The 24,471-nt window shown below is 54.1% G+C and overlaps 2 protein-coding genes across 5 annotated transcripts in view; both read left to right on the plus strand.

The window, feature by feature from the left end:
* The window catches only part of ACVR1B (activin A receptor type 1B), a 45,764-nt gene extending 40,753 nt beyond the window's left edge, over positions 1-5,011 (plus strand). For both annotated transcript variants that reach the window (XM_054444152.2, XM_054444151.2), the window contains one exon: positions 1,920-5,011. In XM_054444152.2, coding sequence (XP_054300127.1) covers positions 1,920-2,045 — 126 coding nt within the window. In that variant the 3' untranslated portion in view covers positions 2,046-5,011. The remainder of the gene's footprint in view (positions 1-1,919) is intronic.
* Positions 5,012-14,729: 9,718 nt separating this feature from the next.
* Positions 14,730-23,491, plus strand: TAMALIN (trafficking regulator and scaffold protein tamalin). Of its 3 annotated transcripts, XM_054444156.2 has the most exons (8): positions 14,730-15,187; positions 17,102-17,151; positions 18,794-18,848; positions 18,952-19,054; positions 21,288-21,376; positions 21,473-21,544; positions 21,736-21,802; positions 22,295-23,491. In XM_054444156.2, the coding sequence occupies exons 1-8, from the start codon at positions 14,942-14,944 to the stop codon at positions 22,798-22,800; spliced, it is 1,188 nt and encodes a 395-aa protein (XP_054300131.1). In that variant the 5' UTR covers positions 14,730-14,941; the 3' UTR covers positions 22,801-23,491. The 3 variants fall into 3 exon arrangements, with proteins under 3 accessions (XP_054300131.1, XP_054300132.1, XP_063528815.1); XM_054444157.2 differs by lacking the exon at positions 17,102-17,151 and having other exon boundaries at positions 15,083-15,187; XM_063672745.1 differs by lacking the exons at positions 14,730-15,187; positions 17,102-17,151 and adding an exon at positions 17,192-18,475.
* Positions 23,492-24,471: the final 980 nt, after the last annotated feature.

Below are 24,471 nucleotides of genomic sequence, written 5' to 3' on the forward strand. Positions count from 1 at the left end.
CTTAGAAAAGCGTTTCTTGACAATGGGGTCAGGCCCCAGAGGAGCCCCCTGAGAGTGTCAGTTATTATTTACTGTTAGGTGCTATTATACATATCCCAAGCCCTTTGGAGCTACAGCCTCTTGTCCTGGACCCTGTAGGGTGCCATTTGGAATTCACAGCCTAGAAGAAGAAAAGGCTTTGGGCCTGGTGTGGTGGCATAGGCCTGTAATCCTAGCGCTTTGAGAGGCTGAGGCAGGAAGATAGCTTGAGCTCAGAAGTTCGAGACAAACCTGGGCAATGTGGGGAGACCCCATCTCTACAAGAAATAAAAAATTAGGCTTGGTGGCATACCACCTGTAGTCCCAGGTACTTGGGAGGCTGAGGTGGGAGGATTGCTTGAGCCCAGGAGGTCAAGGCTGCAGTGAGCCATGATTGGGCCACTGCGTTTCAGCCTGGGCAACAGAGCAAGACCCTGTCTCATAAAAGAAAAAGGACAAGGCTTTGTCTCCAAGACGCAGATGAGGGAGGTGGTCAACAAGTGACGACTGAACCCAGAGCTGTTAGACACCAAACTAGGAAAACAGCTCTGGAGCCTGAGCTGAGCTGAGCTCCATGGAAGAGTGAGGAGGAGGCGTCCATAAGAGAAGTCCTGAGACCAGACAGAGGAGGAGGACATGCCTGTGAGGAAAGTGGTCTTTCCAGAAACTCAGAAGGGAGGTGATGTGTATGACAGGGCTGGGATTGGGATGGAGAATGTGAATTTGGGAGAGATGGCAGATGAAATCAGGGGTGTGGGGGAAACAACATTTGGTGGAAAGAGTTGACATAAGGACATGTTTGTGACATACGTACTAATAAACATGGAATTCTAGGGTCTTAAGAGTGTTCAGGGGAACAGGCTTCGCCTAGCTAAGTGCTTATGGGCCTCCTTTTCACTTGCGGTTCTGCATTTCCTTTTACTTATTTTTTTCCCAATTCTATCGAGGTGTGATTGACAAATGAAATTGTAACAAAGGTGTACAAGGTGCTGAATTGATACATGTATGTATTGTGACATGATTACCACACTCAAGTTAATGAGCACATCTGTCACCTCACCTTGTTGCCTGTGTGTGTAGTGAGAGCAGTTGAGACCTACTGTTAGCACATTTCAGGTGTACAGTATTGTTGACTCTAGTCACCTTGCTGTCCATTAGAGCCCCAGAACTTACCTAGTCAAGTAGAGTTTGGCTCTGCCTTTAAAGAGTCTAACCACTAGAGGGCATTTCTGCATTTCAGAACAGAATTGCATATTAGCTGATGCTTTCGTGTTGCATCATAGAGCAGCACTTCTCACCGCACTCCTTGGAACCCTCGGGGCAGGGTTTGCTTCAGCGGGCAGGTGAGACCAAAAGAGCTGGCCGTTAGCTGCAGGGTTTGCCTTTCACTTGTGCGAGCTGTCCCTTAAAAAGGAAGAGCCGCCTGGTGCGGTGGCTCATGCCGGTAATCCCAGCGCTTTGGGAGGCCGAGGCGGGCAGATCACAAGGTCAAGAGAGCGAGACCATCCTGGCCAACCAATATGGTGAAACCCCGTCTCTACTAAAAATACAAAAATTAGCTGGGCGTAGTGGCGTGTGTCTGTACTCCCAGCTACTGGGGAGGCTGAGACAGGAGAATCACCTGAACCCGGGAGGCGGAGGTTGCAGTGAGCCAAGATTGCGACACTGCACTCCAGCCCGGGCGACACAGTGAGACACCTTCTCAAAAAAAAAAAAAAAGGAAGAGCCAAGGGACAAAGGGAGCCTTGCAGAGCATTTCCCTAAGGTCGGCTGCCGGGTGGATGTGGATCTGCCAGACTCTGCACTGAGCGGGAGGTGGCAGGGAAATGAGTGAGAGCCTAGGGACCAGAAAGGCTTCTCCAGGGCATGACCGAGCTGATGGCTCCTGGGTCTCTGCGCAGGCGCTGCGGGTGATGGGGAAGATGATGCGAGAGTGTTGGTATGCCAACGGCGCGGCCCGCCTGACGGCCCTGCGCATCAAGAAGACCCTCTCCCAGCTCAGCGTGCAGGAAGACGTGAAGATCTAACTGCTCCCTCTCTCCACACGGAGCTCCTGGCAGCGAGAACTACGCACAGCTGCCGCGTCGAGCGTACGATGGAGGCCTACCTCTCGTTTCTGCCCAGCCCTCTGTGGCCAGGAGCCCTGGCCCACAAGAGGGACAGAGCCCGGGAGACTCGCTCACTCCCATGTTGGGTTTGAGACAGACACCTTTTCTATTTACCTCCTAATGGCATGGAGACTCTGAGAGCGAATTGTGTGGAGAACTCAGTGCCACAACTCGAACTGGTTGTAGTGGGAAGTCCCGCGAAACCCGGTGCATCTGGCACGTGGCCAGGAGCGGTGACGGGGGTGGCTGGGAGGGGCCGGAGGAGCCGAGGTGTTGCCAGTGCTAAGCTGCGCTGAGGGTTTCCTTCGGGGACCAGCCCACAGCACACCAAGGTGGCCCGGAAGAACCGGAAGTGCAGCCCCTCTCACAGGCAGCTCTGAGCCGCGCTTTCCCCTCCTCCCTGGGATGGACGCTGCGGGGAGACTGCCAGTGGAGACGGAATCTGCCGCTTGTCTGTCCAGCCGTGTGTGCATGTGCCGAGGTGCGTCCCCCGTTGTGCCTGGTTCGTGCCATGCCCTTACACGTGCGTGTGAGTGTGTGTGTGTGTCTGTAGGTGCGCACTTACCTGCTTGAGCTTTCTGTGCATGTGCAGGTCGGGGGTGTGGTCGTCATGCTGTCCGTGCGTGCTGGTGCCTCTTTTCAGTAGTGAGCAGCATCTAGTTTCCCTGGTGCCCTTCCCTGGAGGTCTCTCCCTCCCCAGAGCCCCTCATGCCACAGTGGTACTCTGTGTCCGGCAGGCTACTCTGCCCACCCCGGCATCAGCACAGCTCTCCTCCTCCATCTCAGACTGTGGAACCAAAGCTGGCCCAGTTGTCCATGACAAAAGAGGCTTTTGGGCCAAAATGTGAGGGTGGCGGGTGGGATGTGCAGGGAAGGAATCCTGGTGGAAGTCTTGGGTGTTAGTGTCAGCCGTGGGAAATGAGCCAGCCCAAGGGCATCATCCTCAGCAGCATCGAGGAAGGGCCGAGGAATGTGAAGCCAGATCTCGGGACTCAGATTGGAATGTCACATCTGTCTTTCATCTCCCAGATCCTGGAAACAGCAGTGTATATTTTTGGTGGTGGTGGGTTTGGGGTGGGGAAGGGAAGGGCGGGCAAGGAGTGGGGAGGGAGTCTGGGGTGGGAGGGAGGCATCTGCATGGGTCTTCTTTTACTGGACTGTCTGATCAGGGTGGAGGGAAGGTGAGAGGTTTGCATCCACTTCAGGAGCCCTACTGAAGGGAACAGCCTGAGCCGAACATGTTATTTAACCTGAGTATAGTATTTAACGAAGCCTAGAAGCACGGCTGTGGGTGGTGATTTGGTCAGCATATCTTAGGTATATAATAACGTTGAAGCCATAACTTTTAACTGGAGTGGTTTGATTTCTTTTTTTAATTTTATTGGGAGGGTTTGGATTTTAACTTTTTTTAATGTTGTTAAATATTAAGTTTTTGTAAAAGGAAAACCATCTCTGTGATTACCTCTCAATCTATTTGTTTTTAAAGAAATCCCAAAAAAAAAAAAAAATTATCCAATTGAACGCACATAGCTCAATCACACTGGAAATGTTTGTCCTTGCACCTGAGCCTGTTCCCACTCAGCAGTGAGAGTTCCTTTTTGCCGTGAGGCTCAGTCTCTCGCATTTTGTCCCCACCCCCAATTCCATGAGTGGTTTTTGCTCTAGGGCCCTTTCTTGCACTGTCCAGCTGGTTGTACCCTCTCCAGGCATTTATTTGACAAATGTGTGTGAAGTGCCTGCTGGGTGCCAGGTGCTGGGAATACATCTGTGGACAAGACATGCTTGGGTCCCACTCCTGGAGCACTGTAAAAAGAGCTGATTCAAGTAAGTAGATGCCTGTTTTGAGACCAGAAGGTTTCATAATTGGTTCTACGACCCTTTTGAGCCTAGAATTATTGCTCTTATATAAGATCACTGAAGAAAGAGGAACCCCCACAACCCCCTCCACAAAGAGACCAGAGGCGGGTGATGAGACCTGGGGTTTAGAACCCCAGGTGAGACCTCAAATCACTGCATTCATTCTGAGCCCCCTTCCTGTCCCCAGGGGAGGTGTATTGTGTATGCAGCCTTAGAGCATCTCTGCCTCCAACCCAGCAGTTCTCTGCCAAAGCCTGTGGAGGAGGGAGAGCCCTGTCCCTGTCCTCAGGCTCCCCAGTGCTCCTGGCCCTTCTATTTATTTGACTGATTATTGCTTCTTTCCTTGCATTAAAGGAGATCTTCCCCTAACCTTTGGGCCAATTTACTGGCCACTAATTTCGTTTAAATACCATTGTGTCATTGGGGGGACCGTCTTTACCCCTGCTGACCTCCCACCTATCCGCCCTGCAGCAGAACCTTGGCGGTTTATAGGTGATGATGGAACATAGACTCCTCTTCCCAGAGTCACAAGTAGCCTCTGGGATCTGCCAACACACGTCCACTCCCAAGCCACTAGTGCACTCCCCAGTTGGCCCTTCTGCCCTTACCCCACACACAGTCCGACTCTTCCACCTCTGGGGAAGATGGAGCAGGTCTTTGGGAAGCTCCCACACCCACCCCTGCCACTCTTAACACTAAGTGAGAGTTGGGGAGAAACTGAAGCCGTGTTTTTGGCCCCCCGAGGCTAACCCCGATCCATAGTGCTACCTGCACCTCTGGATTCTGGATTCACAGACCAAGTCCAAGCCCGTTCTTATGTCGCCATAAAGGCCCCCGAACGGCATTCTCGGTACTTCTGTTTGTTTTTGTACATTTTATTAGAAAGGACTGTAAAATAGCCACTTAGACACTTTACCTCTTCAGTATGCAAATGTAAATAAATTGTAATATAGGAAATCTTTTGTTTTAATATAAGAATGAGCCTGTCCAATTTCTGCTGTACATTATTAAAAGTTTTATTCACAGAGCTGCTCTGGTGCCATCTGTCCCACATATGTAGTGCGGCCACCCAGCTTTTGTCAGGGGAGTTGGGAATGGGGTGGATGTTCTAAGCAGGGTCTAGTGCTCACACCAGCTGTAGCAGACCCCAGCAAGAGGAATGCTGATCCCAACATCCTGCGTCTTCCTGAGACTTGCTTTGTGTTCCTAGAGGGCGGGTCTGGCATGTAAGGGACAGAAGACACCAAGCACCCTTTTCTTGGGCTTTGTCTGAATTTGTCTTCTCACGTTTTTTCCTATTTACAAAAGAGGGTCATGCTCCTGGTTAGTCACACTCATGTCTTAGAGGCATGAGCCCTCCTCCTAAGCTGAAGTGAAATTGTGAATTCTGGGATGCTTAGGTGACTTTGAGGAGGGAGTCTTCAGTGGTTACTCCTCTGGTATTCTCAGCATGTGGTGGGTGTGAATGTCCTCTCTCTCTCTAGGCTGAGGGAATCTAAAATAACAAGTCCTAGAATCATAGTCTCCAGTTTAGATGAGACCCACAAGATCCCCTAGTTCACTGTCACGCACTCAACTTCCCTGCGATGTCCCTGTCAGGTGCCTGTGTGGCCTCCTGCTAATGCTGGACCACAGCTCCATCTGTAGGCTCCGTGGTTCAGTGGAAAACCCTTCCTTCTGTAGAGCTGGGCAACTTCCATGAGACTTCTACAGGGTTTTCTAAGCAGTTACTCTCTCTTCCCTTATAAGGTCCCTTAAAATATTTACAGGCAACTGTCATGAATCTTCTGGCAAAGCTTTGAGTTTCTTCAGTTAATATTAGTGAATACTTATTGAAAACTCACTTCATGCTAAGCAATGTGCCAAAATTTGCTTTACGTATATTAACTGTTTTAATCCTCAGAGCAACCATATGAGATGGGCATCATTATCTTCTCTTTATGGATTAGGAAACAGAGGATTGGAGAAGTCAAATAAGTTGCCCAAGATCACGTAGCTCACTGGTGGAAAAGACCTTGGGTCCAGGATGTTGACCACAGAGCACAGCCCTTCCCCCACTGCACTATCCTGCTCTGGTTCCATGTTCCTCACCCAGGCTGGCCGCTCTCTTCTGAACCCAGCTAGAGTCTGGGGCCACAAAGGATGTGTACATAATGTTCCATCCAGGTATTAGCAGACATCACAGACTAGAACAAGAACCCCACAGACTGTGTGCTTGATGCCGCAGATCACATCCCAGGACTGCATCTCATCTCTTGATTGAGTAAAATCCAGCTACCCTCTCCTCCTTGTATAAGGGAAGTTGGTGTTTTGAACTCAAGTGCAGGACCTTATAGTTTTACTCTATTAAACTTCACTATAGACCATGCCCATTGCACCAGCCTGTCACTACTTTTAAATCCTGATTATTACCCAGAGTTTTCCATTGTTCTGAGTTTCACTGTCTGAGACTCTGCTGGGCTGAGAAAATCAAGTAACTTACTCCTAAAAGTTTGCTTTAAGTTTGGCATCTATTCCAATAATCTAATCAGCTGCTAATTAAATTGTCCTTGTGTCCTGGCCATAATTTTTTATTTTTTATTTTTTGTTTATTTATTTATTGGGACAGAGTCTCTGTTGCCCTGGCTGGAGTGCAGTGGCGCGATCTTGGCTCACTGCAACCTTCAGGGTTCAAGTGATTCTCCTGCCTCAGCCTCCCAAGTAGCCAAGATTACAGGCGCCCGCCACCACACCCAGCTAATTTTTGTATTTTTAGTAGAGAAGGGGTTTCACCATGTTGGCCAGGCAGGTCTCAAACTCCTGACCTCAGGTGATCTGCCCACCTCCTCCTGACCTCAGGTGGTGATCTGCCCACCTCGGCCTCCCAAAGTGTTGGGATTACAGGTGTGAGCCACCGCTCCCGGACTATTTATTATTTTAAATAGAGACAGGATCTCCCTTTGATGCCCAGGCTGGTTTTGAACCCTTGGCTTCGGGGAATACCTCCTCGGCTTCCCAAGGTGTTGGGGTTACAGTCATGAACCACTTCACCTGGCCCATAATTTTTAGATGGACAGAGATAGCAGAAGAAGCCCAAGTACTTTGCTAAAGTATCATTGTGGCTCTCTTTGATCTATCTACCTGTTCATTGGAAAGAAAGAGTGGTTTGTAGTGAATCTCGGCCTGGTTCAAATGAAGGCCCCTTACAGGCCAGCCTGTGAATAGTCAGTCATCTTGCCAGGCATGGACCTAAAATTCACTAGGCTATGATTGCAGGCTCAACTCTACCATTTTGAAAATCAGAATGGCAACCATTCTAGTGCCTCTTCCTGTGCCTTTGAAGGTTGCCAACAATGTTTCATCTTAGGCCTGTGACACAGGAGGCCTGACTTCATTTGAATGTTGTATCGCTTGGGTTATTGTTTCACATAGCTTAAATTTCTGTCCCCCAGCCCATATGTCTTCTGACCTTTACAGGCCTTAGAACATGCTTGCTAAACACAACCAAACCAGAAAGACGAGTGGTGGAGTTCAAGAGACTCAGGAACATAAGAGGAATGCACAGCACAGGCGAGGGAAGTAGGAGAAGCCCTGGGTCAGGCCAGGAATGGTGTTACTAGTCAGGGTTCTCCAGAGAAACAGAATCGATAGGATGGATGGACAGACAGACTAGAAAGAGAGATGACTCATGGTTGTGTGGGCTGCAAGGCAGGGTAGCAGGCTCAGAGACCCAGGGAAGAATTGATGTCGCAGTCCTGGGGGCAGAATCCTTTCTCAGGACACCTCAGCCTTTTCTCTTAAGGCCTTCAATTGGTTGGATGAAATCCACCCACATTATGGAGGGGTAATGTGCTTTACTCAAAGTCTACTGATTTAAATGTTAATCACGTCTAAAATACCTTCACAGCAACATCTGGAATAGCATATGATGAAACAACTGGACAACTATGGCCTGAAAGTTATTGGGGATTCCATGGTCAGAGGATGGGGTTTAAGGAATATGGAAGATATCCCTGGGTCCTTCTGAGAATTCTCCTTTGAAGCCAAAACGGGGGGTTAATGGGGGTTTAGGGCAGTTTAAGGAACAATTGGATAGCCTGGGCTCTTTTAATAAGTATTTGTCGAGCAACCTTAATGAATGGAGCGGTAGGTAGAATAGAAAGGTATGGCGAAACCCCATCTCTACTAAAAATACAAAAATTAGGTGTGGTGGCACACACCTGTAATCCCAGTTACTCAGGAGGCTGAGGCATGAGAATCACTTGAACCCGGGAGGTAGAGGTTGCAGGTTGCAGGTTGCAGTGAGCCGAGATTGCACCACTGCACTCCAGCCTGGGCAACAGAGGAAGAATCTGTCTTAAAAAAAAGAAAAAAGAAAGCTAAACAATCCATGGTCCCTGCCCTTCAAGGAGTTTATAATCTAGACAGATAGGATTTGTACAGGCAACAATAAGGCAGATTTGGGCAAATCCCATTACAGAGCAGTATGCAAAGTACCGTGGGACCACAGATGAGGTGTCTCGGGGAAGAAGTAACATATCCCTGCCCTGCAGCGGCTCCTTACCTGGTGGAATGGATGAGTAAACAGATAGGATGGAAGGAGATCAGTACTCCCACAGGGATAGAATACTGTGGGAACACAAGAGAGACAGGAGGTTGGGGGCAAGAGAGGGACATCTATTTCGGCCTGCTGACTGAGGAGAGGAGGGGGTTTTAGTCAAAAAGAATTGCCATTCAGGAACCACAGATGTTCAGTATGGCGGGGGTGTGATGAGGGAGCCTGCTAGAGCTGTTCCCATGCTGAGTTCTGAAAGGTCAGGAATTCATCCTGGGGCCAGAAATGGCAAATAGGTAACACGAATGCCATCACTTGCCCTGTGACAGCTACCTCAGACTGTACTAATCTATCAGTAATTTGTCCTCTTGAGTTGGTCTCCACATTTTTCTCAACAGCATGCTTACTGTCCCATAAGTTAAAACACATTTGTCATTCTTGATGTAGGGAATAGGCCATTGGAGGGTGTCTTGGTCTGCTCTGGCTGCTGCTGCTAAGTACCTTAGATTCATGGCTGGACATGGTGGCTCATGCCTGTAATCCCAGCACTTTGGGAGGCCGAGATGTGCGGATCACTTGAGGTCAGGAGTTCGAGACTAGCCTGGCCAACATGGTGAAACCCCATTGCTGCTAAAAATACAAAAATTAGCCAGGCATGGTGGTATACACCTGTAATCCCAGTTACTCAGGAGGCTGAGGCAGGAGAATTGCTTGAACCCAGGAGGTGGAGGTTGCAGTGAGCCAGGATCATGCCAGTGCACTCCAGCCTGGGTGACAGAGTGAGACACAATCTCAAAAAAAAAAAAAAAAAGTTCCTTGGATTAGGTAATATGGATTGAGTAATTTATAAACAATATAAATATAATGCTCACAGTGCTCGAGGCTGGGAAGTCCCAGATCGAGGGATCAACAGGTTCAGTGTCTGGTGAGGGCCTGTTCTCCTAGATGGCGCTTTCTGTGTCTTCACCTGGTGGAAGGGGGAAACAGGCTCCCTCAAGCCTCTTTTATAAGGGCATTAATTCCATTCATGAGGGCAGAGCCCTCGTGACCTAATCACCCCCTAAAGATCCCATGTCTCAATACTATCACGTTGGGTATTAGGTTCCAACATAGGAATTTTGGAGGGACACCATCATTCAGACCATGGTACAGGGTTTTAAGCAAGGGAGTGATGTGATCCTGTTTGTCTTTTGGGAAAATCACAGTGCTGACTTTAGAAAGGAATTGTAGTGGTGGCAGAGTAAGAAAAGCTGGGAAGGGGCGGGGTGCGGTGGCTCACACCTGTAATCCCAGCACTTTGGGAGGCCGAGATGGGTGGATCACGAGGTCGGGATATCGAGACCATCCTGGCTAACACAGTGAAACCTCACCTCTACTAAAAATACAAAAAATTTTGCCAGACGTGATGGCACACGCCTATAATCCCAGCTACTTGGGAGGCTGAGGCAGGAGAATCGCTTGAACCTGGGAGGCAGAGCTTGCAGTGAACCGAGATCACGCCACTGCACTCCAGCCTGGGCGACAGAGTGAGACTCCGTCTCAAAAAAAAAAAAAAAAAGAAAGAAATGCTGGGAAGGGCCGGGCGCGGTGGCTCATGCCAATAATCCCAGCACTGTCAGAGGCAGAAGCGGGCAGATCACCCAAGGTCAAGAGTTCGAGACCAGCCTGACCAACATGGTGAAACCTCGTCTCAACTAAAAACACAAAATTAGCCGGGCGTGGTGGCACGTGCCTGTAATCCTGGCTACGTGGGAGGCCGAGGCAGGAGAATCGCTTGAACCCAGGAGGCAGAGGTTGCAGTGAGCCAAGGTTGCGCCATTACACTCCAGCCTGGGCTACAAGAGCGAAACTCCGTCTCAAAAAAAAAAAAAAAAAAAAAAAAAAAAAAAAAAAAAAAAAGAAGCTGGGAAGAACAGCAGGAGAGACAGTGGGTAGAATACTCAGGTTTGGGGCATAATCAGATGTGAATGGTGAGGGAAAGAGGAAAGCTGACTTCAGTTTGGGGTAAAAGAGAGAATCTTAGCCTGGCAGTTCTGCATATGTGTTTGGGGGTTAGGGGGGTCGGTGCACAACACTGTCCCCTAGGAGAGGGAACCAGGGATGAAACAGCTGAGCAAGTGTGTTTGCCAAGCGGAAAGAGATGTGGGCAGTCTAGGGCCCTAAGAACTGCCATTTTCTTTCTTCACTATGTGCACCTGTTCTGAAATGAGGCAGGGTAAGATAACACATACCCTGTGTCTTAAAGAGTTGTGTGCAGATGCTGTAGGAAACCTGGAGACTTAACCTTCCTTCCCTCTGCCACTCTAACCCGTTCATGCCAGAGATGCCCTGCCATTTTCATCCAAGAGGCCAGATGATCCCTGGCCTTTGAACAGGACTAGACCCAGAGACCACCCACATTCAATGCAAATAAACTGCAACATCTACCTTGATCCTACTCCAGGACCCCCTGGGATCAGATCTCTGGACTGTGCCAGATCAACCATACTGCTAGATTCTCTCTTCTAGGTCCCCGAACACGCACAGACACTGTCCCATGGAAATGGTCAGGCAATAGGAGTCACGAAGAATAACAGCCACTCCCCGCCCAGTCAGCTGCCCACCAGCTGTCCACCGCCCACAAGAGGTGATGTCATGCAACTGGGGGCCCAGCCCCTCATTCCTGGCAGACCAGAGAGCCAGGGCCCCAGGCCCTCTCCCTCCCACCTCCCCAGCTTAGGAGCAGTGACAGTACCCAGTGAGGAACTCCCAGTAAACTATTCATCTCTGCCAGTTCCGGGCCCCGCTGATGGACAAGGCCCATGTTAGAGCTCTGAGACTTAGGTCAGACTCCAGAGGGGCCAGCACTAGCCCCAAGTGCTCTGACTTCATCATGGTACCCTAGAGCTTAAGCTGCTCAGTGGAAGACTCAGCTCTCCTAATTTCCTCCATGGGGGGCTACTGACTGTTACATAGCCAGGCGAGGGGTTGCCCTAAAGAGAAGGAGTGTTACCTAGGCCTTGTCCTTTAGCTGGGCCCCCACTGTCTAAGCCCCCACCCCAGGCCAGCCACGAGTGTCAGGAGCCAGGGCAGGCAGAGCAAAGGGAGGGAAACCTGAGAGCTCATTCTGAGAGAGGCTGGCTTGGGAAGAAGGTACAGATTGAGTACAGATGTCTGAGGAGCCAGAGTGGTGGAGGTTTTGTGGGGAGGCTTCCTGGAGGGAGGAGGAGGGGGATGTATCCTGGTATGAAGCTGCAGGTGGTGTGCAGAATGCTTCCCCCACCGCCCAAGCTTTAAAGGGCTGCAGAGGATAGGATGAGAACAGATGCTAGCCAGGAGACTCAAGCTTAGAAGAAAGCTGTGGAGAGTTGAACGCAAAGCTTTAGAGGCCTCATATATACTGCCTGGCATGCGAAGGTTAGTGCACCAAGAAGGCCCGCCAGCTGTCTGCCTTCTCCCTGCTGAATTTCACCTGCAGCAGAAGCAGCTTTGATGCAGAAAACTTCCTGACGGCTGTGAGATTCCAGAATTCAGTGACCAAAGTGGAGCTTGGCATCCCAGTTGTGCCCAGATCCTCTTGGGAGGAAGAGGAGCCGTGGGGGATCTTGAAACAGGGCTAGGATTCCAGCCTTTCCGCCTGGCTTGAAGATTTTCCACCAAGACTCATGGCCACCAGAGGGCATAACCACTCCACAGTATGGCATCCTGGGCTCCAGGGGCCCCTCCTTGGAGAAACTGGGGAAATTGGGAGGAGGAAGCAGGCCCGAATCTCTGAGCTCTCAGGGAGCTACCAGCAGCTGAATTAAACAGTCTCTGGAGTCAAGAGACTTGGGTTCTAGTGGGTTCTAGTCCCTGTTATGATTCTGTCTTTCTCTCTCTGGCTTCAGTTGCTTCTGTTAAATGAGGGCTTGGACCATACGGTATCCTTTCCAGACCATAAGGCCATTTCTGGCTCTGAAATCCCAGGATTTAAGGAATCACACAAAGAACTTGATAAAAATTGCATTTCCTGGGCCCACCCTTACTCTGGGGTTCTCTAGGGCTTTCTGCCTAGCAAGAGGAGGAAACAAGGTGTGAATTTCAGTCCTCTGGTGGTGTTCACTCACTTGGAGGCCTGGAGGTGGACTGCCCTGCATAAACTGGGGAAGTCTGCCTCCACGTCAGCTGAAGGATGACTGGCTCCACAGACTGTTAGACACAGGGGCTGTGCCACACCTGTGGCATCCACTTCTCCAGGTTTCAGGCAAGGAGACATGTCCATTAGGTAACCCTCTGTGATAGCTGGGGTGGCTCCTTCACAGAGGAGGTTGTGCAAGATGCCCTTTTCCTGGGTCCCTTCGGGATAAGCAATGGAATGAATGGAATATATATCATTGCCTCTCCGCTTTGCGTCTCCCCCTCCCGCCCCCCACAGATGCTGTCTGTCAGGAGCAGGCAACAGACGGTCCCGGGGTCCATCTGTGCTAATGCTTCACAATAGAGTCCCATGTTTCCCCACCGACACCCCCTCGGCCCCTCAGCTGATGGCCACTTGGTGGTGCCAAGGCAGGAGGTGGGAGGAGGGAGAAGAAGGCACTAAGAGAGCTACCTCTTAGCTCCTGGCAGTCCTCAATCCACCCCGGCCCCCCACCCAACAAGCATCCTGCCATCTGGACTTGTGCAATCACTGAGGGGCGGAAAAGCACCCTCTTCCACCCACACCTCTTGTAGGGGATGGGGGCCTAGAGGACTGGGGGTGGGGAGGAGAACACAGAGTCAAGGAGACTAGAGAAGAAGACTGAGCCAGGCGCGAGAACTGAGAGGCAGGAGGCAGAAAGTCTTTCCTGGCCTCGCAGGTGGACATGGCCATTGCCCCTCTGTGCTCCTTATGCCACGTGTCTAACACAGCACATGTGCAAGGTACCACTCCCTACCAGGCCAAGAGCCTCTGTAACCCCAGTGCCCAGCCAGTACCTGGCACACAGCAGGGCTTAAATGTTGGACAACATCACAGAGTGGTTAGATTGCAGGCTCTGGAACCAGGCCGCCTGGCTTTGAATCTCAGCTCTGCCGCTGAGTGACTTAGGGCAAATTACTTATCTTCTCTGGGCCTCAGTTTCCTCATCTGTAAGGGAGGATAATGGTGCTTATTTCATAGGGTTGTTATGAAGACCAAGTGAGTTAATGCACATATGTAAAAGGACACACAGAACAAACAGTGTGCATAGCACATGGTAAGTGCTCAATAAATGTTAACTGTGAAGGCATAACAGATTTGGGAAGACTGCGGGAGGAGGGGACAGACAAGGGCACCGCATTGCCTCCTCTGCTTCTTGGCCGATGGGTGCTGGGACATGGAGTCCCCAGCTTGTGCTGCTGACGCCCTGTGGTGGCTAGCCGCTCTTTAGACACCAGACGCTGCTTTCCACTTCCTCCTCTCACTTCTTATTCGGGCACCACTGACGACAGAGACTTCGGCTGGGCCATTCCCGCCTCTCCTACCGCCTGGCAGCCATGGTAACAGCCTGGGGGATGGTCCCTAAGATGGGGTCAGAGAACGGCTGAGCTTGGCCATCCCCCCAGCCCTGAACTCCCACTCAGCCTGGGCTCATCCCAACCTCCTGAGTCAAGTCCATAGTAAGCGTCTGTCTGCTGGGAAGGGGGATCTGAGCCCGGCATCAGGAGCTGATGAGGAAAGGTGTTTCCAGCAGGGATCACTCAAGCCCCTCGGAGGGGACAGGCCAGAACTAAGCCTACTGCTTTCAGGGTTTCCACCTCTTCCCTTTCTCCTAGACGTGCGAAGAGGGGGCAGCCTCTTTCAGCTCTTCTGGGGCAGCTGTGTCAAGGGAAAATCCTGGGCCCTCTCATCCCTGGGGGCTTCTGCGCAGTGAGTTCAGGGAGTCTCCTCCCTCCTCCATCGGGCCTCCACCCCTACTCCTGCGCAGCCCCGCTGCCGCTCTCCGTGCCCTAGAGTCTCCTGCTGACCCTTGGATCTCCGTGACTCTCCCTACCTCCCCGACTCCCCAGGCTTCTTACAGTGGCCTCTTACCGTGCCCCACTCCATGAATCGCCAGAGCTATTCGTCCCTAAATTTCAAACCTTGCGCAATGTCCCTTCACAGACCCCTCCAGGTATCACGCAGCCCCGAGCCCCGCCCCGGGGGCCTCACCCCGCCCCTTCGCGTCCGCGGCTCGTTTTCCCCCACTGAGCGCCCAGCTCCCGCAGTTTCCCCGGCCGTCGAGCGCCGTGGGCGGGGCTCCAGGGCGGTGGCGCCCAGCGGGGAGGGTCCTCCGTGCTGGGGGCGAGGCCACCCGAGGCAGCTCCCCGCCCGCCCCCAACCCCGCCCCACTCTCGGAGCCTATAAAGGGAGGCGACCGGCGGCCCGCCCGGCTGGCATCCCCTAGCCGCCGCCAGCCCCGCCGAGGGGAGTCAGCGCCGTCTCTGAGGGGCGCCCGGCGCCGGAGCCATGACCCTCCGCCGACTCAGGAAGCTGCAGCAGAAGGAGGAGGCGGCGGCCACCCCGGACCCCGCCGCCCGGGCTCCCGACTCAGAAGTCACGCCCGCCGCTCCGGCCCCGACCCCGGGACCCCCTGCTGCAGCCGCCACCCCTGGGCCCCCAGCGGACGAGCTGTACGCGGCGCTGGAGGACTATCACCCTGCCGAGCTGTACCGCGCGCTCGCCGTGTCCGGGGGCACCCTGCCCCGCCGAAAGGTGCGTCCCCTGCCCGCCTTCAGGACCTGCTCAGCCCCTCTCCGACCCCCTACAGGGCCTGCTGACTCCGCAGTGCCCTCTCCTCGGCGTCCGCGGAGTCCCCCACCTTCTTCCCCGGCCCGCTGGGTGCCTCGACTCCCCGCGTTCCCCGCTGCTCCGAAGGCCGTGGCCCTCGCCTGCATACCGCGCCCAGGCTCGGTGGCTCTCAACTCCGCGCCCCTCTCTCCCTCCTTGACTCCTCCCAGCACCCCCCTTCTCCTACTCGCTCCATCTGGCTTTCTGCCCCCCATGCCCCGCCTCCCCGTGGCCAGGTGTCCTGGGTCCCCAGGATCCCCTCGCCCGAGGGGCAGAGACAGCCCCGGGCAAGTTGAAGGTCCGAGAGCCCCCGGTGGGAGAAGCGGGCCGGTGGCTGCGCCGCGTGCGTTCTCACTCTGAGGAAGTGCGTGGGGAGCCGCTGACTCCGGATAGCACACCCTTCCGAGGGGACTCCCCGATTCCTGGGCTCGGGGCCTGCCGCCTGGCCCCACGTCTGACGTGCGGAGCGCGAGGGCCACGGCTCCCTGGACTTCTGTCGGAACCGGACGCAGTGGGAGGGGTCGCAGGGCGCCCGCGGGGCAGGAAGGATGCGGGCCGCGCCCACCTCTGAGTCCCCTCTGCCAGCCTCTTCCTCTGGCCCCAGGAGACCTGAGGCTCAGAACCTACACAACACCAGGTTAAGGAGAGGGGCCTGGTGGCCTTTCCTCACCCAGCCGCCCTCCTTCGCCCCTGGCCCCCAGCTAGCCCCCACACAATGAACAGCTTGTTGAGAATTTGCATTTTATGAAAATCATGTTGAAAGACAAAGGGGTCTCTCTGTGCTGCCCAGTCCTTCCTCCCTGGCCGTTTGGGAACTGTCCCCACCCCTGAGGCCAATCTGGTTCTGACCCTTCTCTTCCTCGCCTTGGGCAGCTTTGGGGGAGGGTTAGCAAAGGCACAGAACAGAAAGGCCCTGGGCTGTGCAGGCTCCAAAGAAAAGGGCTGCTCTGGGACTGGACCTCCTCCAAGGACCAAAAAGTTAGGGAGGGTGAGAGACTACTTTAGTTTATCAAGGACCCTGAAGAGACAGGGACCTTCATCTCTCATCCTTCCTCCACACCCCCAACCACCACCCCTAAAGAACTCCCAATCTCGCTCCTTTAGTGGGACTTGCTGACAAGTTTGACATCTAAGATGTTTTGTCCCAGAAAGCACAAAATATATGGCAATGGAGAGAGAGACCCAGGTATAGCTGGGCACAGCTGCTCACCTGCAGCTGGGATCCACAACTGGTCCTTGAAACGGCCTGTACCTTAGGAGACCTGGCACCTCTGACCCCACATTCTGGCTGGGATTGCCAGCCCTTCAGGGCAGGGTCCCTGACCCCAGCCCTCCCAAGCCACTGTCTGTAGCTGAGAAATTAGACGGAGAGACCCAACTGGCAGAAGGTCCTCGGAGCATCTTGATAGGTGAGCCCAGGGGACACCTATCCTCTGAATCCCACTGGGGAACAGCCCCTGCCTCAGCTTTGGGAGTCTGGATGGCCTGAGCCTCTACAGACATGGGCCCTAGGGGTGGAGACCATTCTAGAATAATGATCTCCCCACCTGCTGCCAGTGTGGAAACCAGCAAGGGCTTAGAGGTTCATGGATCTGGAACCCAGGAGGATGGTTGTGTCCCTGCAGTCCCAGGTATGAAGGTAAGGCCTGTAGAGAAAGTTGAGGAGTGGTGCCAGTAGTGGCACTTGGCAAATAGTTCCACCAGCACCAAAACAGGTGTGGATGTGGAGCTGGGAAGGGGCAGACAGGAAGTGGGTCGCTGTGTCCAGGGTAGCGCTCTCAGTGTCTGCTCAAGGACAGTCCCGCCTTACCTGCTCCTTCTGACCATCTTACTGCCCAGGGCTCAGGATTCCGCTGGAAGAATCTCAGCCAGAGTCCTGAACAGCAGCGGTGAGTCACCAGCACCCAGCCCCTGCCATGGTCCAAAGGGGTGAGGTGCTGGGATGGGGGGGTGCCAGGACAGCATCTCAGCCTAGCAAGGGTAGTCATTCTCCTAGCCTTTAAGCATGGCTCCCCCGCTGGGAGTGAGGGCAGGTGGGGGTGTGGGCTGTGCGAAGGGGGTGGCAGAGAAAGGAGGTGGGGACTTTTGAGTCATTAGGTGCTCTTCAACACACCCCCAGTCCCTGCCAGTTACCCCTCCCTGGGAAGATCTGGATGAACGGATGTGGGAGTTGGGAGGGGGTGTAGGCAAAGTCTATGGGGAACGTCCTAACCCAGGCCTCCTGGGCTCCCCTGAGCCCTCCCAGCCTTGGCAAACCCCATGAGCCCAGACCTTAGCCAGGCTGTGTCCAGCTGCTTGGGGCTGGCTGCCCCTGCCTCCAGAATGTCAGTCCTCTTCTGGTCCCAGCCTGTGGCAGCCCTCTTAGGAGGGATCTGAGTGTGGGCAGAAGTAGGTGCTGACTCCAGGCCCTGGGACCCCACGGTTTCCCTTCTGTACTCATGTCCCATCCCTGATTTGGGCTTGACTTTCTCTAAAATGGATCAGCAAACTGGCCTGCTGGCCAGATTGGCCTGTTTGGCCCTTGAGCTAATAATTTTTAAAGAATTGTAAAAATAAAAACAAATAACAATATATGACAGAGATCATAAGGGGCCTGCAAAGAAAGCCTAAAGTATTTACCATCTGGCCCTTTGCATAAAAAGTTTGCTGACCCTTCCAAAAGACCCTAGAACATTGGGGTAGACGCGGAACTCCCAGCCACCCTGCTGCCTGCCCCAATAGTACAGAGAGGGGAAAGCCCTGCTGTTCACAGTGAGAGGGGCTCGAGCTGGAGTGGGGAGGTGCTGCTCAGCATTTGGGAGAATATCTGGGTCAGGCTGGGAGCGGAGAAGCCTGGTCTCCAGGGCCTTTCCGAGGCTGAGCTACTTGAAGGGGCCTTTGGAGGCTGCTTTAACTGTGTCTCTGGCTGGGCGGGAAGGAAGGGGGTGGGAGTGGGCAGAGGAAACTCTGGGCTCCCCCAGCAGGCGAGGATCTGGAGCAGCTCCAGACCATTGTGTCCAGCGGGCAGGCCTTCAGTGCGGGAAGGGGTGGCCTCGAGGCTCCCCTCCCCCAGCCCCCACATCTGGTGGGCTGGCCCCAGCATAGCTGGGAGGAGCAGCTGTGGTCTTGCTGAGCCTCGTGACTGGCCTCTGGGGGTGGGGCCAGTCCTCTCTCCAAAGCTGTGGAACAGAGGAGGCTCCAGGCTGTGGCGGAATTTGGGGCCTTAGCTAGTCAGTAAGTGGTACTGTAGGGCTCACTGGAAAGCTGGGATGTGGCTAAAAAACTCAGCCGGCTCATCCTTCAGGGGACCGGCCCTTCTCTGTGCTTCCCTCCCACCACTAGAGGCTGGATTGGTTCTCTGTGGCTCCATGAGGCTGATTTCAGTTGGGTATGGGAAAGACATTCCAATAATCTGTGATGAGACTGAGCTGTCACTGGAGACTGAGTCCTGCTGGAATGTTCTAGACCAGTTGCCAGTATCCAGGGAGGCCCAAGCTATGGGACTGCTACACCTTTTAATCCTGATTGTCTTGACCCCTGTGTCTTTTGCAGGAAAGTGCTGACGTTGGAGAAGGAGGATAACCAGACCTTCGGCTTTGAGATCCAGGTGGGAGAAGCTGCACACAGGGGTCGGGGGGGTTGGATGACCAGCCTGAGGGATGAACGGATTTGTCCCAACCCTGGGCTGAGGGTCCCCTTTTCCATTACAGACTTATGGCCTTCACCACCGGGAGGAGCAGCGTGTGGAAATGGTGACCTTTGTCTGCCGAGTTCATGAGTCTAGCCCTGCCCAGCTGGCTGGGCTCACACCAGGTGGGGCCTGAGCCCAGGACACCCAGGTCTGGGAAGGGGATATGACCTTACTCCCAAGCAAAGGGGGTGAGAAATCTCTCCTGAAATCAATTCCTCTTCCTTTTCCTTCTTTGAGAAGGCCAGAAAGAAGAATGGATAGAATCTGGGCTTTGGATCTAGGCAAATTTGCCATGTACTGTGTGATCTTGCACAGCCCCATCTACAAAATGAGGGTAATAATGCATCCAAACATCACAGTGCAGCAAGGGGATTCCCTGGGCACAGCGCCAGGGCATAATTAATGGTGGATGCTGCTGCTGCTGCTCTGATTCCTCCCAGCAACCTGGCAGTCAGCATGGGCAGGAGCCGGGGAAGAAGCAACATTCCATTAAGTCTGCTTGATATTGGGGATCAGGCCAATCCTGCCCCAAAATGGGCCCAGTGCTGAGGAACCGATGTTACTCCCTTTTCCCTTTTAAAAAATTAAAAACTTTTTTTTTAAGAGACAGGGCCTCAGTCTGTCACCCAGGCTGGAGTGCAGTGGCATGATCATAACTCACTATGACCTTGAACTCCTGGGCTCAAGCGATCCTCCTCTTGCCTCTGCCTCCCAAAGCAATATGTTACTTCCTCTAACAAGGAAATTATGCCTCAGTAGGAGCCCCTGGATTGAGCAGATCTAGAGTCCCCAGGTTCCAGGAAGGGCAGCCTGAAACTGTATGAATCAATCCCCCCTCCACCATCTTTGCCCCTAAGCCCCTACCTCCTTCCCACTTACCAGCAGCCCGTGCTAGCTATCTTAGTCCGTTTTCTGTTACCATAACAGAATACCTGAGATTGGGTAATTATAAAGAAAAGAGGTTTATTTAGCTCATGGTTCTGGAGGCTGGGAAGTTCAAGACTGGGTGGCCGCATCAGTTGAGGGCCTCATGCTGCGTTCTGACATGATGGATGGCATCTCATGGCAGGAACGCCTGCAAGAGTGGTGAGTAGGCACATGCAAAAGAGACAAAACATGGGTGATCTTGCTTTATAGCAACCCACTCGCCAGGTAACTAAACCAGTCCTGCCAGAGCAAGAACTCACTCCCCAAAAACAGCATAGATCCCTTCACTGGGCGGATCCTTCATGGCCCAAATGCCTCTTTTTTTGAGATGGAGTTTCGCTCTTGTTGCCCAGGCTGGAGTGCAAGGGCGTGATCTCGGCTCACTGCAACCTCTGCCTCCCAGATTCAAGCAATTCTCCTGCCTCAGCCTCCCGAGTAGCTGGGATTACAGGCACCAGCCACCAAGCCCAGCTCATTTTTGTATTTTTAGTAGAGATGGGGCTTCACCTTGTTGGCCAGGCTGGTCTCGAACTCCTGACCTCAGGCAATCCACCCGCCTCGGCCTCCCAAAGTGCTGGGATTACAGGTGTGAGCCACGGCGCCCGGCCCCAAATGCCTCTTAAAGGTCCTACCATCTCTCAGCACTGTTACGTTGGGGATGAACCCTCAACATGAGTTTTGGGGACAAACCATATTTAAATGGTAGCAGTAGCCAAGTGGTGTACTACAACTTCTCAAGGTAGTTTCAAATCCACTCTCCCTCCCCATCATCCCTGAAGCATCCACAGCAGGGATCCATACCCCTTTTTACAGATAGGAATGGGGCCCTCACATGGGGCACACTGTGCTTGAGGTCAGGAGGCTCTCCAGTGGTGCAGAGTAGCAGAACTATCCCTCTGGGGGCCAGTCATTCCCTGTGCTTCTCTCCCACCACCAGAGGCTGGACTGATTATCTGTGGATCCATGAGGCCCTGCCATGCCTGGGGCCAGGGTCGGTTCCCAGCTGGGTGCTGCTCACCTGCCCTTCCCTGAATTGACTGGGTCTTATGGCCAGCGTGGACGGGACAGAAATAACCAAATCTGAGGGCAGCCCAGGGTCCTGGGTGGGCTTAGCTCTGGGACAGAACTTCTTGAGGGTAGAGTGAGGGTGTTGGGTGTGTGAGGTCCCTGCCCTTTGGCTGGGGTGCTGGGCCTGGACAACCTGGTAGTCACTACAGGCCCAGAAGGATGGCTGTGGTTCTGTGTGTTTGGATCCAGTGTGAGAGATGTCAGAGGAGGTCTACTGAGAACCATGAGGAGTTGGAGGAGGGAGTTCAGGAGTATTCCTTGGAGTTACTACCCACCCTTCTCCCCTTTCTGGCTAAGGTAGGAGGCTGGAATTCTAGCATGCCCCATGGAGCAAATCTAACCCCCTTGTCTGCCTGGCAGGGGACACCATCGCCAGCGTCAATGGCCTGAATGTGGAAGGCATCCGGCATCGAGAGATTGTGGACATCATTAAGGCATCAGGCAATGTTCTCAGGTATGTCTGGGAGCCGAGGTGCCTGAATTCCTGAGCTCAGCCTCTTGGTATTTCCTCAGCCTGTGGCTCACTCAGCCTTTGATTCCCCAACCTCAGACTGGAAACTCTATATGGGACATCAATTCGGAAGGCAGAACTGGAGGCTCGTCTGCAGTACCTGAAGGTAGGGGAACCTAGATAATGTCCAGCCTCCACCCTCCTCTTCCCAAGCCTCTGCCCTGTGGGGGGTCACTCATAGCTGAATCTCCTTTAACTGAAGGTTTCTTTTGTCTACTCCCTGATCCCTCGTCTGTACCCACGTCCTGCTAGTTTCCTGCTAGCTTGTGACAGTGGGGTGGGGACTGTCTCTTGCAGCAAACCCTGTATGAGAAGTGGGGAGAGTACAGGTCCCTAATGGTGCAGGAGCAGCGGCTGGTGCATGGTGAGTAGATCCTGGGGTGTCAGGGGCCACTTGTTCTGCTACAGACACCCCATCTGCGTTTCCCCCTCAGAACTGGCGGGTTCTAGTAAAGAACGGTTTACTAGTAAACCTCCACAGTAAAGCAAGATTTGTTGAGCTACTACTACTTTGGGTACTGCCGCAGCCACATTTCTGGTTATTCTCACACTAGCCCTCTGCAGGTAAGTAACAGATAGTGTCATCTTCACTTTACAGAGGGGAACACCAGGGCTCAAAGAGTTTGTGTCAATTCTTTCCGAGGCCCGTTTGTGCTAAGCAGCCCCCATAAGGATCTGAGTGATAATTCCTGATTTGCGGGTGTGGGAAGTAGGGTCTCAGGTTTGTGCCTGGCCAGGGCCACAGAGATGGTCAGCAGGACGGAGCGGGGATGCCCCGCCCATGCCCTCCGACCCTTTGCGGAGGACACCACGGCCCAGGCCTGACCCGCCCCCCACCTCTCCCGTCTCTGTGCAGGCCTGGTGGTGAAGGACCCCAGCATCTACGACACGCTGGAGTCGGTGCGCTCCTGCCTCTACGGCGCGGGCCTGCTCCCGGGCTCGCTGCCCTTCGGGCCTCTGCTCGCCGTGCCCGGGCGTCCCCGCGGAGGCGCCCGACGGGCCAGGGGCGACGCCGACGACGCCGTCTACCACACGTGCTTCTTCGGGGACTCCGAGCCGCCGGCGCTGCCGCCCCCGCCGCCCCCGGCCCGCGCCTTGGGCCCGGGCCCCGCCCAGACCCCTCCAGTGGGGCCGGGCCCTGGGCCGCGGGCCGCGCTGAGCCGCAGCGCCAGTGTGCGGTGCGCGGGCCCTGGCGGGGGTGGAGGCGGGGGCGCGCCGGGCGCGCTCTGGACTGAGGCTCGCGAGCAGGCCCTATGCGGCCCCGGCCTGCGCAAAACCAAGTACCGCAGCTTCCGCCGGCGGCTGCTCAAGTTCATCCCCGGACTCAACCGCTCCCTGGAGGAGGAGGAGAGCCAGCTGTAGGGGCGGGGGCGGGCAGGGAGGTATTTATTTATTTATTCGCAACAGCCAGCGCTAAAAGAGGGGGAGGCCGAGCCAAGAGGACCCAAGGAGCCCAGAGCAGCGGGAGAGGGTCCTTGCTAGCCTCGGCCCGCCGGGTCGGTTCCTGGCTGGTGTCTGCTGAGGGAGTGGGGGGCCCAGCCCCTTCTCTTCTCCCCCGCCAAACCACAGTGGGAGCTGGGGCAGAGGGAGAGCCAGGCAATCGGGGGCCAAAGATGGGGGTGCTCGCCTACAGTCTGCATCTGTAGTGCCTTGTGGGGTGTCCAGGAACACCCTCCCAGCAGGGGATGGGAACCCTGTCCCTTGAAGCCCTCTTCTCAGCTTTACTTGCTCCCCCGCCCTTAGCCTTGGGGAGAAATGGCCCGTGGTGGGCTGACCCCCCACCCTCCACACACACAGTTCCCTGACCCAGCGGGCCCCCAGGGGCATCAGGTGCTGGTCCTCCTCCCTCCCGGCCTTGACCCCTAAGGGCTTCGCCCCTCCCAGGGGCCTGTAACTAAGTCGGGTCCTGCCAGGCAGGGGGCCTGTGTTCTGTGCCCCTTGGGAGACAGGAACTGGCAAGTTCAGGTGGGGTGGGGACAGCACAGACTGTTCCACCGTTCTGCATATTGTTGCTTCTGAACCACAAACTGTATAAAATGGATGGTTTTTTGCATCTGTGTCAGTGTGGTGACTGCCTGAGGGGGAGGATTGGGCTGGGGCAAGCTCTGACTCCACCATCCCAACCCCCGCCCAACGCACACACACATCTTGTTTTCTTGCAGCCTGAAGCCAGGGAAATAGGCTGGGAGATTTAAACTTACATGTATGGGCCTGAGCTGGAGGCCCCACGCTTCTTCACAACTTGAGCCTCCCTCCCCAGATACCCAAGCAGGTGGTGGCCAAGGCTTGCCTCCAGTCCTTAGCCATCCCTGTGGAAATACGTGTGCTTGGCATGCCTTTCTTCCCAGCTTCTGAGGTCTCCCTTGAGGGGCACAAGCCAGATCTGCAGGGACCTGAGGCATTACCACCTGGCCTGTGACGGGCCCAATCACGGATCACTCTGTTGTTCTAGCAGTCTTCAGCGGTTTCCCATACTCCTACGATGAGATTTTTTTTTTTTTTTTTTTTTTTGAGATGGAGTCTCCCTCTGTCGCCCATGCTGGAGTGCAGTGGCCCCATCTCAGTTCATTGTAACCTCCATCTCCTGGGTTCAAGTGATTCTCCCGCCTCAGCCTCCCGAGTAGGTGAGGTTACAGGCAGGCGCCACCACACCCAGCTAATTGTTGTATTTTTAGTAGAGACGGGGTTTCACCATGTTAGCCAGGCTGGTCTCGAACTCCTGACCTCACGTGATCTGCCCGCCTTGGCCTCCCAAAATGCTGAGATTACATGCGTGAGCCACCGTGCCCGGCCTCCCAGGATGAGATTCTGACCCCTGCCGGCCTCTGCTTCTCACTCCCTGTTCTGGCTGCACTGCTGGCTGTACCTGGCACACTTCAGACCCCTTCTATCAGCGTCTCTGCTCTTACCCCTCCCACAGGTGGCTCCTTCAGTCCTCAGCCCTGCCTCCCGAAGACCTTCCCACCCAGTGGTAAATACAGTCATACCCTCCCCTGTGACAGCCCTGTTTTATTCCCATCAGACTATGCATCG

This window comes from Pongo pygmaeus, chromosome 10 (assembly GCF_028885625.2).
Source record: "Pongo pygmaeus isolate AG05252 chromosome 10, NHGRI_mPonPyg2-v2.0_pri, whole genome shotgun sequence".
In the NCBI taxonomy this organism is placed as follows: domain Eukaryota; kingdom Metazoa; phylum Chordata; class Mammalia; order Primates; family Hominidae; genus Pongo; species Pongo pygmaeus.